Raw genomic sequence first — 15,395 nt, 5'->3', positions numbered from 1 at the left:
ACAAGCTGGACGGTTTACACCTGGCAAAAGTTCAAAACCCACTTGTGAGCTTCTTATCGGGGATGTGACAAGGCAAACAGTATTAATCACAGCAGATTCCACAAGCTCGTCTCCTTATCCTTTTGCGCTGAACTTGAGGTTAATTGTTGTGCTTGAAGCAGCCAGCAGGCCACCAGAATTGAAAACATGAGGCCACGTCCACATGAACACATGCAGCTTTTCTTGTCTTTGTCACTGCGAAATGAATTCGTTCAAAGCTGTCGCTCCTCCCTTGTGTGATGTAACAACATGGTTCGTTATCTCCTTAATGGCTTGTTTATCGGTTTATCTCGATTTTGTCGCTGTCAGATAACAACCTCGTAAGTCCACTTTATGCTCGTTTTACACTCAGAGGAGGCAGACCGAATAAAAACGGCTCAGGAACCGGTTCTTCTTAACCATAAATGGAATGAACGGCGTTGCTAATTTATATTTTCTCATAATCTGATTACAAACTTGTAAATCCACCAGTAGTGCGCAGTCAGCGCCAGCAAGGCCTTCTCTGCTGGCCTAAACACCACCACAAGCAGTGACCTACATTTACAACCTAAATTTGAGTATTTGTTCTATGAAATTGTACGATTTTATTCCAACAGCCCGTTATTTTCATTTAATAGCACGCATCCGGGCTGCACTGCTTCCAGTCGTGCATGTGGATGTTTGATTTTTTTTGTCCATTCAGATTTCAGCTTCTAAGTGTTTCTATGTTACTCTCATCTGCCCAGGGCCTTCAGAATCACTAGTGCTGGCCCACCATGAATATTGTCATTATGTTTTTGTTTTGTGACACTGGCTCTCGGTGTCTAGTGACAAAAAATGTTGTTTAAATGAATGCTGAATGTTGTTTTAATGAATGTTGTTTTTTCCATATGGTAAATGCTCCAGATAACGTCTCTTTTCAATTCATCGCTGAGTCTCCTTTACAGTGTTCCCTCGCTCTATCGCGGTTCACCTTTCGCGGATTTGCTGAATTTTTTTAGTGCTTCTTTTTTTTATAACACCGTATAAACGCTGTTACAGGCTTCTGGCCCTTTAAGAAGAATTGCATTGTGGGAAGTTGAGCATCTCTCTCTTTTCTCGCTCGTCTGTCTGCACTGCACATTGTTTTCTGCGTCCTGATTGGCTGTAGACCATTGTCAATCAATCTCCTTCGTGCCGCCCTGCCGTGTCTCCTTTGTCGTCACTAGCTTGCTAGCTTGCAAATGAATCCTCGGTTCGAAGGAGGACTGCAACAGGAGGAGTACAGCGGAAAGGCGCCCAGACGAAAGGGCACGGTCACAGGAGTGAAATACGCATGAGTGACTAAATAACTTCTTGTGTCCGACCTGTAGGTTGAGCATTAAAATTCAAACGAAGGTTTGAACTTTTTGAGTGTTTAAACAAGAGAGAAATGTGAGAAAATATTGCCTGTCTGAGAAAAGGGTATAAAGTGTATAGTGAGGGGTTTTACAGCCTTAAAACATATCCGACTTAGCGGATTTCACTTATTGCGGGCTATTTTGGGAACCTATCCCCCTCTGTACTGTAGTTGCCAGGTGCATGGTCTACAAAACTGTCGGCCACCTGCTTATCAGTTTTTAAAACTTAAGTCCACAAGGTGGCAGTAGCTGCATTTGAAGTATCAACATCTAGCAACTTTATCTACCTCTGCATACGCTGTAAAATACTTAACTGTCATGCATTTCACACTTGATGTACCGTTGTTTACAACAAATGAATAAACCAAAGACAGCTACAATTTCGTTTTCACTTTCTAATGCATTCCAGATCATTATTACAGTTTAAAAAATAACCTGTGAGTTGTCACACTTTGGAAATAAAAGCCTCCCTCCAGTTATCACCTGCTTTAAATTATGTCTCGTCTTTTTTGTGGTTTAGGTAAAAAAGGGTGACATTGTCACCTGTTGCTTTGGCATGCAGACAGGAGTCTGTGAAATGTGCTCTCATGCGGAATAACACATTTTAGTTCGAAATGTGCTTTTACGATTCTGCAAGAGTTAAAAAGCAAACAGGTCATTTCAAAGAGAGACCGCTCTTAGTGAGTCATGATAGCAAAACCCCTGACTAAAACCAAAACTTTCATGTGGCTTCAACCACATCTTCACGTTATCCATAAGGCTTTTCAGTTGCTTGCGCTGCTGTTTAACCTGTTAGATGGTTTTGGGTGGAGGACACACTGGATGTGATTGACTGAGTCTGGTTTCATAGTGAAGTAGTTGTGGTGGGGCGAGGCCCCGGTCCAAAACGGTTGAAAGTAGACCAGTATGTTTGGTGTGATCACATAGAACGCATGCCGTTAAGTAAGAGAGAATCTACGGCATGCGTGTGCAGGAAATATTTAGTGCAGCATTTCTTTTCATGTGTCTCTAATACAAGAGCGCAAATTCTTCCTTTCCAAAGATAATAATGCTGAGTTTTGATTGACACTGTAAAGCTGTTTCCAATCATCTCAGTTCCAGTGGTGCGTGTGCTCAGAATGCTCTGGAAGCCATGCTAGCATACATGTTATACTGTACAGATATTCTCCAAGGTTTATATAATCGGTAGACAAATGGTGAATGACTTATGGCCAATTAGTTGCTAAGTCCGGCCCGTGGCACGCTTGATGCCATGTTTTTCAACCGATCTTGCTCAAATATGACAGACATGTGCTTGTCGGTCCCTTGAAGGCGTGTACCAAATTTTGTGGTGGTTCATCTAAACATCCTAAAGTTACAGTGGGTGTTTTGTAGAGCAGCACTGAGCTGTGTGAGAAATTTCAAGTCAATCCGACTAAAAATGGGGCGTCAAAGAACTTTAGAGTTTAATAAGTATTGATCAGTAATTGATAGGGACGCTCCGATCAGGGTTTTATGATGCCGATTCCGATCATCCATGAGTGAAATCGGCTGATACCAATCACATGGATTAATTATACATTTTTCAATGTATTTCGGATGAGTGCCATTGGCCAAGGCTGCCAAGGATGAGGGGCCTTCTTTAAGGAGACTTTGGATGTGAGAGTACATTGGCGGCGCCCTAGCAGGACTTCCAGGTGCTACGTAAGTGGGCTCCAAGTGAGAGAGCAGCTGGTGACGCCGCTGTCTTCCACCGCTGACAAAGGTTGGTCATCTGGTCCGATGAATTCAATTATTTTTCAGGTTATTTGCTTAACCTTGTGATCCCCACGCACATACGGGCGAGCATTGTCCAGTGTTTTGGCTGCGTTACCTGCCGTTTGACTGATGATCACACCGTGAGCCTCGAAAACGGACCATACTCCGTCAAGTGTTTCTTCTTCAAACGCCGTATTAAATGAAAGCTTTTTAAGGTGCTACCCCTGCAAGATAGTTTTCATGGCATGTGTTGGCAGCTAAGTTCCACGCAGCAGACATGAGTGATCGGCGCATCCCTAGCAATAGTAACAGTATTGATCAATCATAGCACAGGCACCCTTTTGTGTGCAGAGGTTTATGAGTAGAAGTGATAGCTTAAAGGAAAACTGCACTTTTTAAAACAATTTTGCCCATCATTCACGGTCCTTATGAGAGACATGAACACATACAGTATGTCCTTCTCTTTTCTGTGCGTTCTGAAGATATAAAAACAGATAAAAAGAGACAGCTTATTACTGTACGTAATTGGAAAAAACATATTCCGCCTATAAAGCCTTCCAAAAACAGCAGCAACAACGCTCCACTTGCATATAATGTGACATGCATATTAACCAAGCTACAGCGACATTGTTTCTATGTGAAATCAATACGCCAAGGAAGGAAGTTGCGGTCATGCTTTTAGGACCAAAATACAGCAAAATACTGTAAGCATTGCATGTTATCATGGATGTTCCTGTTACTACACGGTCACAGCGTGTATATGAAACCATAAAACCTTGATGGAGGTGTTTTAATAGCGGTCTTTGTCGGCGGCATAGTTGGATCCCCTTACGTCTGCCTCTTTTCTATTTGATCTGTTTTTATATCTTTAGAACACACAGAAAAGACGTGTGTTCATGTCTCACATAAGGATTGTGAACGATGGGCAACATTCCCCCCTAAAAATAGTTGTTCCTTTAAAATACATACAGTCACGTGAATAAAATAAAATAAAAACTATATTTCAACTATATTTCATCTCTTATCAAATCTGTATGAAACAATCGCGCAGAACTGCAGAGCTGTTTCTAATAATTAGTCTCTTATTTAAAGGACACAATATTAGAAAGGGCTCTCAGTATGATGCAGTGCAGTCCTCCACCACTGCAAAACACAAGCACGTTCATCAATACATTAGTGACGATGCATGAATCAATACAATACAGTATCTTCGTTAAAAGCAAGTTTTGATACAGCTGATTGGGTCCCATTAGGTTGTGCAGGTGTGCATAATGTTGTGGCATGTGAGTGCATCAAAGATTGTTTTGTAGTGCTAAAAAAGCAGGCTAAGCACGTTCCTCGTCCCTCTCCCGGCCGAAACCCGCCTCGACGTGACGACGATGCCCCTGCCAATACGCATACATTGTGTGCCTGCAAGGTCCAGCCTTGGAGGCGTTGCTTGTCAGTATCAGCAAGTGCACGACGAGTCATCGAGTCACTGTGGTGTGAGGAAAGCCCCGAGCGGAGTGCGCGCAGGGACTGGATGCAAAAAAAGTGAAGTTACCGGAGAAGCTTGCAGCGAACGTAGAAGAAGAACCGGCAGAGAGGTAAGCTGGAACGATGAGTTCAAGTGGTATCGGAGAAGTGGGTGTTGGTACACTTTAACGCTGTTTGGCGCAAGATTATGGGTGGATGCTCGATGTCTGCTCAGTTCGTTGACACTCCTCATGTAATGTGACACATGCAGTGAGGATGCATGATGCTCTTCGAGTGTTTGCATGCTTTACACACCGAATTACCGCGCCGTCTTTCATTTTGATTGTCAAGACAACTTTGTCTCCCGAAAGAAGCACCGTGGCGTGTTTAGAGACAAGCCGGTGCATTTGTCCATAGCGGCACCAAACGGCTGCTCTGCCTTAAATAAATAGCGAGTGACAGCCGAAACTTGTGACAAAACAATACAAAAACATGTTGCACCTGCGCCATTCTTGTTTGGTGACATTTGCAAATGAAACCCCTTTATTGTTTTGTTGTCTGTGTATTGAGAGACAAAAGGCATTTTTTAAGCTAATTTGGATGCAGGCGAGCTGAGTCAGGGGAGAGCTGCGCGCACACACACGCACACGCATACGCAGACACACACACACACACACACACACTGTAAACTTTGACCCTTAGAAAAGATATTTATGCATTAAAGTAAGTCTCAGACACTATTGGAAGTACAAAATGTGCTGTATTCTATTTTTTGATAGTTATAAGGAAAAAAAGTATATATTTTTTGTATTTTATATTTTTGTCTATTTTTTGTAGTTTTTTAATTTTGTTATTTTTTTGTTTATTTTTGTATTTTTGTATGATATTATTTTCATTAGGAAAGAAACACCAGTGTTTATAAAATAAACAGGTCCTTTAGATTTAGTCCTTGTGTGTAATTAAGCTGCTAAATTTTACTTTATTTTTAAGTTTCCATCTATTGAAAGTTGATGTATTAGGAAAATAAATGTAACTTTCAATGGAAGATTGAATAATAATAAACCATTTTCACTGGAGAGGGAAAAATAGGAGGGCTGAATCAAAGACAGTGCAGCGTTTCCTCAGAGACAGAAAGAGAGAGAGAGAGAGTGTGTGTGTGTGTGTGTGTGTGTGTGTTATCTGATGGCATGGGCGTTAAAGGGTTAATTAGCTTGAAGCCCGCCGAGCTACCTGGCTCAGGTATTTTCCATATAATATAAGGGAATTAAAGGGACCATTGTGAGAGATTATCTCAGCATTGAAAATCCCTCTCTGGTTAAGATTGCTCCTATCTGCTGGTTGAGTCGAACTTCACGTCAAGGCTGTAAAGCTTTGAAATCCACAGAACAGGGAAAAATAGTATAAGATTGTCAAGAAATGAGAATTTTTGCATGTGAAAGTGAAATAAGTAGAAGAATAAGCCCCAAAATCTTTAGAATAACAGAAAACGGTTACCAAATGGATGCATAATGATAACTAAAGCGATAGAAGTTATTTTTTTGCACATTACGACTGATGGATTCATGTGCTGCAGCTAATTATTTATTAGCTCCACGATTGGCAAATAGTAATATATAATAATGTGACATATAATGTGATATAATAATGTAATATAATATAATAATGTGAAATCAGGCTCTCTAGGTGCTGGAGAATGTTCTTTAAAAGGCGGTCACATTTCATCCATCCAGCGACCCTCGTTTACAAAGCGGAGGGAGTATTTTGCCTGGTGTCGAGCCTCCCGCTGATGTCGGGACACACGGTTCCCCTCCGTGGGTGTACAGGTCACTGTGGGGCATCAAGCGAGGTTAAGGCACTCGTGCTCTGGTTTTGATGTCCCCTTTTAGCCCCTCCCACCACCACCACCACCACTCCCGACCTCTCACACCACAGCGGGCGTCCCGTCGGAGGAGCTGAAAGAGACATTACAGCACACTGTGAAGACAGGGCAGCAATGCGGCCCAAAAATGTCACTCTGCTTGCTTCATTCGAGAGGAGGGTGCGGGATTATTGGCATGCCACACTGCTCTGTCCCCTGTGAGCTATCAGGCCACCTCCAGCCAGAGTGTTGACAAGAATCTATCATTTTCTTCATTTCTTTTTTTTGGCAAGTACACAGCCATACATTACAAGTGTAAAAATAAGTTAAGCACCGTTAATACATTAAAAACAAACGCTCCTTAAACCTTATTTTAACCTTCTATTAACTACTGACGAGAATGCTGACAGTCTTCTCTTCTCACGTTCTTTTCTTAAAGGGGACTGCATGCAGCGAGTTCCTCCAGCTGCCTAGAGGGCAGCAAAGCCTTTACCGCATCTGTGCCCCTATTTAAAATTGTGTGCACATACTCACATGTTATTATCTTCAGATGTTGTAAAAAAAATGACGTCTTCGAGGTTATGAGCTGCATTTTCTTTGATTGTGCGCTCGGTGACAGCTCCTCTGCGACCTTCTCCTTGCTCGCTTCGAGGCAGGGGGAAAGGAAAGAAAAAAAAAGAAACACGTAAAGTGAAAACATTCTTTTAAAGTGGGATCAAGTTTCCAACCCACACTGACCGGCGCTTTAATTTGGAATGCCAGGAACTCTCCCGGAAATACACTTGTTTGGATTTCTCCGTGCCGCTTCCTTATGCCTAATCTGCACTCTGCTAGGGTAGCTAATGCAAACATTTGTTTGTGACCACCACCCCTACATGCCTGGACCGCTCATCAATCATGTTGGCAGTTTGGCGACAGTGAGGCTTATGAAAGTATGAAAGCCATGTTGGAGTTAGTGAACCACATTCAAATTCCTCACAATCAGGTGGAAGACCACAAATGGCTGTTTTATGAGGCAGTGCAACTTGATGAAAATAAAACCCACATCCAGGGTCCAGAGAGTAAAATAAAAATGTCTCTTGACTGAAGGGCAGCATTGAGAAAAATGTGGGAAAAAAGGGCGACATTTTGATATGCTTCCCCTTTTGCTTATAATACATGCTAATAACCAAGCATGTAGGTCACGGCGTGCTGGGCATTCTATTTTTGGAATATGCTACAGGTAAAGAAAAGCTGGTCCCTGAGCCAGACTTTGACAACCCTACTCTGTATTAACCTATAGATGTCATGTATCTGCCAAGTGAAAAGCATGTAGCGGAAAAGCGGCGAGCGTGTGGTCTACAAAAGCAATTAACCTCCTGGGTGTCTAATCAGTGCCAGGTCAAATCAACATTAGCATTAACAGCTATGGCAGCCTCCCGGTGTAGAGTTGCAGTAGTTGCATTTGAAGGATACGCTGAAGTATTCCACTTTCTCATGCACTCTAAATCATTATTCAAGTTAAACAGTGAAGTTGTTAAACATACACAGTGGGACCTTGGGTCACAACATTCATTTGCTCCAAGAGGTCAGACTCTAACTGGAACAGACATCAATGTTTCCCATGAGAAATAATGTAAATCCAATTAATCCGCTCCAGAAAGCCGAAAATGTTAAAACAAAACACGCTTGTATAGTTTTACAATTATAGTTTTACATGCAGAAAACAACTGTTAATGCATACAAATGCATATAAATGATGAACGAAAGGGATAAATGGAAATTTAAGATTACTTTTAACCTTCAGGGAAGATGTGATTTTTGATGAGATCAACACCTTCCTCTTCAACACCACCTCGCTCTTTCGTCACGAGTTATTTCTTGAATTCTACAGTGTTTCTCACCACACTTGCTACGTTCTTTAACTCCATTTTGGGTTACTGAGGTGGGAAACACTGTTGAATTCAAGAAATAACTCATGGCAAAACAAGAAGGTGGTGTTGAAGAGGAAGGTGTTGATTTGGACTAAAAAAAATGTGTTTTTCCTTAAGATTTTTTAGATGTTTTGTGATAAAAACACACTAAGAGCACTGGTCTCATGCAGTGTATAAACAACACCACAAGACGCGCGCCATGTTATACGCTCACTGTATGTACGCAAGCCGAGGCCAAATTTTGGCATACATTTTTGACGTTAACTGAAAATCACGCTAACCTGTCATCTTTGCGGTTTAGGTACATAAACACCTTATCCTCACTAGGGCCTGGAGCCTATCCCAGCTGACTTCGGGCAAGAGGCGGGGCACACCCTGGACTGGTCGCACTTATAGACAAACATTCACACTCACATTCATACCTGTGGACAATTTAGAGTCGCCAGTTAAGCTAACGTGCATGTTTTTGGAATGTGGGAGGAAACCGGAGTACCCGGAGAAAACCCACACACGCACGGGAGAACATGCAAACTCCACACAGAGACAGAGATGGGAACCCAGATCTTCCAGATATCCTGACTGTGTGGCCAACATGCTAACCACTCATCCACCGTGCGGCGTGTCCCTTGATAGGAATACAAATGTATTCATTGATAATTGTTGTGTATTTATGTGCTGTCTAATGAAGAACAGCATGATGGCAGCTTTGGGCAGTTGACATCCGATCGCTTAGCTGGGCTGCACGGGTTTCTTGAGACATGTAGTGTAAATCCATCCTGGTGTTAAATTTGGTGCAAATGAAAATTGGAGTTAACTTCAAGATTTATCCAGAGTTGCATGAAGTGATGAAGCAATGTCTTCTTTTTGCAGGATCCCTTCCAGTGTGTCAGTGAAATGAGTCTAAGCACCAGTGAGATGGAGGACCTGTGGGAGTCTTTGGGCTACCTCAACTTCACCGACTCCGCCTCCAACATTTCCATCGTGGACACCATGGTGTGCGCCACAGCCTTCAACCGCCGCGCCCTGCTCCACTCCATGTGTGTCCTCTACACCTTCATCTTCGTGGTGGGTCTGGCGGCCAACGCTCTGGTGCTGTGGGTGAACGTGCGCGCTCAAAGGGACTCCGCCCCTCGCCATGAGACGCACACATACATCGCCCACCTGGCCGTGGCTGACCTGTGCGTGTGCGCAACCCTGCCCGTGTGGGTAAGCTCGCTGGCCCAGCACGGCCACTGGCCTTTTGGGGAGGTAGCGTGCAAACTCACGCACCTTCTCTTCTCCGTCAACCTCTTCGGGAGCATCTTCTTCTTGGCTTGCATGAGCGTGGACCGCTATCTGAGTGTGACGTGGCATCGGGAGAACCAGGGCGGCATGTGCAGGAAGCTGATCCGCCGCGTGGTGTGTGTAGGGGTGTGGCTTCTGGCCCTGGTGGCCTCCTTGCCAGACACCTACTTCCTGCGTACAGTGAAGGCCTCACATGGGGATAGCATGCTATGCAGGCCTGTCTACCCAGAGGAGAACCCCAGGGAGTGGATGGTAGGCGTCCAGCTGAGCTTCATCCTCTTGGGCTTCATCCTCCCCTTCCCTGTGATCGCAGTCTTCTACGCCCTGCTGGCCAGAGCCTTCACACGCACGTCCTCATTGTCACCGTCCTCCACGGTGGAGCAGGAGCGCCGCGTGAGCCGCAGGGTGATCCTCGCTTACATCGTGGTTTTCCTGGCCTGCTGGGGGCCGTATCACGCCGTGCTCCTGGCCGACTCTCTCTCCCAGTTGGGCGTTCTTCCGCTGACCTGTGGCCTGGAGAACTTCCTCTACGTGGCCATTCACCTCACCCAGTGCCTGTCCTTGCTGCACTGCTGCTTCAACCCCATCCTCTACAACTTCATCAACAGGAACTACCGCTACGACCTCATGAAGGCCTTCATCTTTAAATACTCCACACGGACTGGCCTGGCGCGCCTCATTGAGGCGTCCAACGTGTCTGACACGGAGTACTCCGCTGTCGCCGTGGACAACCCGCCACAGATATGAGGATCCCTCGGCTCCGCAATTGAAATGATCTCAATCCGGTCCGATATTACGCAACAGGTTTCATCGGGATGCTTCGTATTTGACATGAAGTGACATTGAAAGACATTTGCTGCAGTTGAATAGAAAATCCTGTGGACGGACACGCATCGAATTGATGGACTGATTGTAAAAAAAGCACTTAGGGATCAGTTTTATTAGCGATATCATATAAATACTGTATTGTTACTCATCCGTAAAGCCAAACCTTATATTTGTAAGGTTGTTTTGTGTGTGTGTGTGTGTGTGTGTGTGTGTGTGTGTGTGTGTGTGTGTGTGTATGTGCGTGTTTATAACCAGGCGGGCATTGATAGAACTGTGTGATCAGAATGACATGTTTAATCAATTTATTTATACTCATTTATAACCGGCGATGTTACTCACAAAAACTCGACGTTACGCCTCATGCTTACAGTGCACACACTGGCGGGCTCGTCGTTCAAGTCCTGCTGTCACACGTTCGGTATGAAAACCTCGTTACGTCATGTCGGTTGAAGAGTGAACGGCGTCAGCGGTCAGAATGCTTTGGAGGACATGCTAGCATGCATGCTCTCAGTTTTATAATCAGACAAATGGCAGTGGTTTCATTTATTTGAACATGCATACAAAATACATTGGAATACGTCACGTATTACAATTCACCGTTGCACATGTCCACAAGGAGGAAGAAGCAAAGCTTATTTAATCCTAGCCCCCCATCCGTTTTACATCAATTGCGATACATTCGTTCACTTCCTGTATTCCAAATGCACTCTTTGCTGGTTGAAAGGCACAGGAAAACCATAAGGTAATGCAATAATGTGGTAACATAGCGGTCGAAGTTGTTGTCACCGTGACTACTTCATATGACAATCATAATAAATGATATGTACGAAAAATAGACAGACAAACTTATTGACAAGGAGCTACACAGTCGTTTTCCAACCAATGTTGCTCAAATTTCCCAGACATGTGCTTGTCCGTTCCATAAAGGTGTGTACTGAATTTTGTGGTGATTTGACGAAACACCCTGGAGTTACCGTGTGTTTTGTACAGCTGTCAATCACTTTGGCATTTGTTTCTCAGAAAAGTTAAGCACAGGCGACACAGGATGGGAGCATGTTTGGTCAAGTTCTCAGCTGTTCAGGAGTAGAAGAGTGTTTTCCACAGTATTTTGAGCACAACCCATGGGGGGCGCCCTAAATGAGACATCCTAATGATGACTAGACTACCACTGAACGACCTATAGGCAATCTTAAATATAAAGAATGCAACCATTCCTTGTGTCCACGCGTACTTTTTGAAGCCTCTTTTCAGACATGAATGGCTGCTAACTGCTAATTAGCCTAGCTAGCCTGCTTTGTTAGCATACAGGTGAGTTTTATTTTTAGGGCATACTAGCATTGTCCAAGAAGAGAAAGAGGTCACCAATGGAGTTGTGTTTCCATCACTTCCCACTGGAGGTTGAGCCAATAAATACCCTCATTTGGCCCTTTTTCTCACAGGAGACAAAAGCCACATATTGGGTGGCGCTATTAGCTCTTTTGCGTGGTGTGAAAAGAAGGCGTAATAAACCCATTATCTTTTTAGTTTCACATTGACAGAAGGCTTCCACTGGACCTGCTGAAATATGACAGCTTATAAACGATACTGTTTCTATATGACGTGGTTGTGTGTGTGTGTGTGTGTGTGTGTGTGTGTGTGTGTGTGTGTGTGTGTGGAATTGATCGTGCTGCATCAGCACATCGGGGCCACACACTTACTGACTTTTACAACCAAATAACTGAATAACTTTACTGCTCTCGTGCAGGCAGCAGCTGTGATGTGCAACAACAAAGTGTTTATTAGGGACCAAATAAAGCAGTCTTGTGAGGGTGTGTGTGTGTGTGTGTGTGTGTGTGAGATACCCCACCGTTCCTCTGCAGGGGAAATATTATCATTTCACAAGCTGACACGGTGTCATTTATTCTGAAAGGATTTCATGTTGTGCCTACAAGAGCGCAGGCACTTCTTTGCTATTGTAAAATGTGTTTTGTCCAATATATTAAACACAGAGACCAAATTTTGCCTCAGTGCTTCCTGTTCATGTCATAATAGTCTGACAGCTTTAAAAGCTCTAAAGTCAGTACAGTACTCGTCATTGTCCCCTTCCGGCATTCATTTCCAACAACAAACCGTCAATCCACGGAAGACGACTTCATTGTGTGACATTGACTTTGCTGCTCCCCCTCCTTCAGTGTTTCTTTAACCTCACTGCGTGACCTTCTGTCCTATGACGGCGTCAACGCCCTGCCGCTGTTGTCCTCGGGATATGCGATAACCCTCTTTTGGCCTGGCCTCCTTGCAATCATCCCGAGTGCCTCAGTCTTTCCGGTCATCAGTGGTTTCTAAAGCAACCCCCGCCACAGCCGGGATGGCGAGTGCAGCGACAGAGATCGGTAGGATGACAGCGTGCTTGGGTAAGGGTGCGTTCACACTTGTCATGTTTTGATTCTGTTCAAAGAGCTCGCTGGTGTGCGTCAAACAAGCCGAGACCGTGAATTCTAATGCGGCTTGGTTCACTTGGGTCGAATGTGAACACTACACATACGCAAGGCACGAGGAAATGTTCAAATAACAGCAAAACGCATGCAAAAATATGTAAGACAAAATAGATTGGAAGTGCCGTCATCCTCTGTGTGTGTGTGGGGGTGTATGTGTGTGTGTGTGTGTGTGTGTGTGTGTGTGTGTGTAACATCGGCTCAGCTCTTTCAAAGTATTTTAGAAGCTTTTTTGGAAATCTAAGATGGTGGATGTGGCAGAATAAAAAAAAAAAAGTGGCAATATGAGAAACAAACAAAACAGCAAATAAAGTTATTATAAAGTAGAAACGATTAAGTAATTTTTGCAAAATTAGGTTGAGGAAAATGTTAGCATGTTACGAAAATAAAGTCAAAATATTATGGGAATAAAGTCATAATTACGAGAATAACATTTACAATAACATTTTTAAAAAAAAGCAGAAATGGAAAAAAAAGCAGAAATGGAAAATGCAGTCAAAATGTTAAGAGAAAAAGTCTTATTCTAACGAGAAAAAAATCATCATTTTACAAGCATAAACTCGTAATATTATCAGGAAAAATAATGTCGTTTTAGTAGCCTAGACGTATTAAAGAAAAAAAAGATGTTTTTTTGCAATATTATGAGAAACAAACAAAATTTTTGGAGAATTAGGTTGAGGAAAAAAGTGACAACATTATGGGAATAAAGTCATAATATTCCGAAAATAAAATTGACATAGATCATTTAAGAAGAAAGTTGAAATATTTGGAAAATTTAAAAAAAACAACAACAGCAAAAATGTGGAGAAAAAAGAGCAAAGACCGAAATTCATACTCATATTATGCGTTCACACCTTTATCACAAAGCCGACATGCAGTTTTTTCTTGAAATGCAGCATATAAACATACAGCATTAAAACCTCCTAGCATATCAAAGTGGTCCTTGCGTCCTTGCATTTTTCAGTATGTGGCCCTCACTGGAAGGATTTTGGACACCCTTGCATTATGCATATGTTCTTTACCGCACAGCCTGCGCTCCCATGATATAAATACTAGCTTGGATGTTAAACAAACCGCACCAGCGTGCTTTTTCCAATTTTTGGTCTGGACCACGGAACCAATCAAGTGTGAACACAGCCTGACTGTCTGCATGCTGGAAACAAACTGTTGACAGGAATCACGTAATGAAAAAAAATCATATTTCTCTTGTATCATATTTCTTGGCTCTGCTTCGTTGATCACTATTAAGTGAACACTTTCGTCTGCAGCATCTCTCCAGCTCACTAGTTGTGAGTGACAGGGAGAAAAGCTCAGACTCGCTTGGGAAGAAGACTCCCTGTCTTTTTGAGACTTTTTTGTAGTTAAAAGAAAAAAGGTCTCATACTTGGATCAATACGGTAATATTGACTTATTGTCGCTGTGGCCATGTTGTACTGAGCAGCCAGGACTGTGCTCTAACTCAATGGTTTGGCGCCACCGGCTGGTTTGCACGTATAAATCTTGACCACTCTGCCCTTTTCAGACTCTTTTCTAGGGAAAAACATTTAATATTTGGGTCAATATGGTAATATTGATTTGTCCCTGTAGCCATGTTGTACTGAGCAGCCAGGACAGAGCGGTGCTTTCATCAAGGTAAGTTCCGCTTACTGTTTTATGGTCATCGTCACTTCTTTTGATCTTTACTATTTACTGAAACTTAATTGGTGGCCTCACAGAAAAAGCAAAAAAAAGCAAAGTTGGCACATATTTTACATGAAAATTATGAAACTTCAGTGACCGGACCAGAACCAACTGCGAAGTGAAGTTCCGAAGCAGGATTTAATATTAATAAACCGAATATTTTTGTAGTCAGAGTATAGAAAACCTGTTTATGACTTCCTAAACAAAATTTTTACAATTATTAGAGCCGTCTAGACATGAAATAACACCACTATAGTCACCTTTACACTCATATTACCCAATACAGTAGACATAATCAGAGAAAATAAGGCATTTAAGACATAAATAAGACTCATGCTCATGTGGGTGTCAATAAATGTCTTCAGGACGTGTGGACAGGAAGTGACGTTGGGGATCCTGAGTTGAGCTTTAGCTGGAATACGGGCACACTTGTGATGATGACTATTATTATGTTATTGTGCCGGTTGTGAGATAATAATTATAAAATAATAAAAACCTTGATCGTTGGCGATCAAGTCTGGTGTGTGTTACTAGTGACCCCTAGTGGTCAGTAGACTACAGCAAAATGGAGAGCAGTGAAGCATACAAGCGTATTCAAGAGTCAATTCATACATGTCGGCAGGTCTGCACTAATACTGAAAGTCCTCCCTGCCTCTCACGTTCCCCCAGGGGCACCTGCCCCACTGTTTGAGAAGCCTGCCTTAAACCATGTTTGTATTTGAGTTTTTTTGGAACATTTTTATGCTTGAAATGCTTAATTTAGGCCAGG

General features: G+C 43.0%; 1 protein-coding gene across 1 annotated transcript; it reads left to right on the top strand.

Moving 5' to 3' along the window:
• Nucleotides 1–4,579: 4,579 nt before the first annotated feature.
• On the top strand, nt 4,580–12,459 carry ackr3a (atypical chemokine receptor 3a). Its single transcript, XM_054787132.1, has 2 exons — nt 4,580–4,720; nt 9,231–12,459. The coding sequence occupies exon 2, from the start codon at nt 9,255–9,257 to the stop codon at nt 10,389–10,391; it is 1,137 nt and encodes a 378-aa protein (XP_054643107.1). The 5' UTR covers nt 4,580–4,720; nt 9,231–9,254; the 3' UTR covers nt 10,392–12,459.
• The last annotated feature ends 2,936 nt before the right edge of the window (nt 12,460–15,395 follow it).

This window comes from Dunckerocampus dactyliophorus, chromosome 9, assembly GCF_027744805.1.
Source record: "Dunckerocampus dactyliophorus isolate RoL2022-P2 chromosome 9, RoL_Ddac_1.1, whole genome shotgun sequence".
In the NCBI taxonomy this organism is placed as follows: Eukaryota; Metazoa; Chordata; class Actinopteri; order Syngnathiformes; family Syngnathidae; genus Dunckerocampus; species Dunckerocampus dactyliophorus.
Note: the sequence above shows the minus strand (reverse complement) of the source record. Positions and strands in the feature narration are given on the sequence as shown.

Coding starts and splice junctions, on each gene's coding strand:
- ackr3a (XM_054787132.1), top strand. CDS start 9,255: ATGAGTCTAAGCACCAGTGAGATGGAGGACCTGTGGGAGTCTTTGGGC.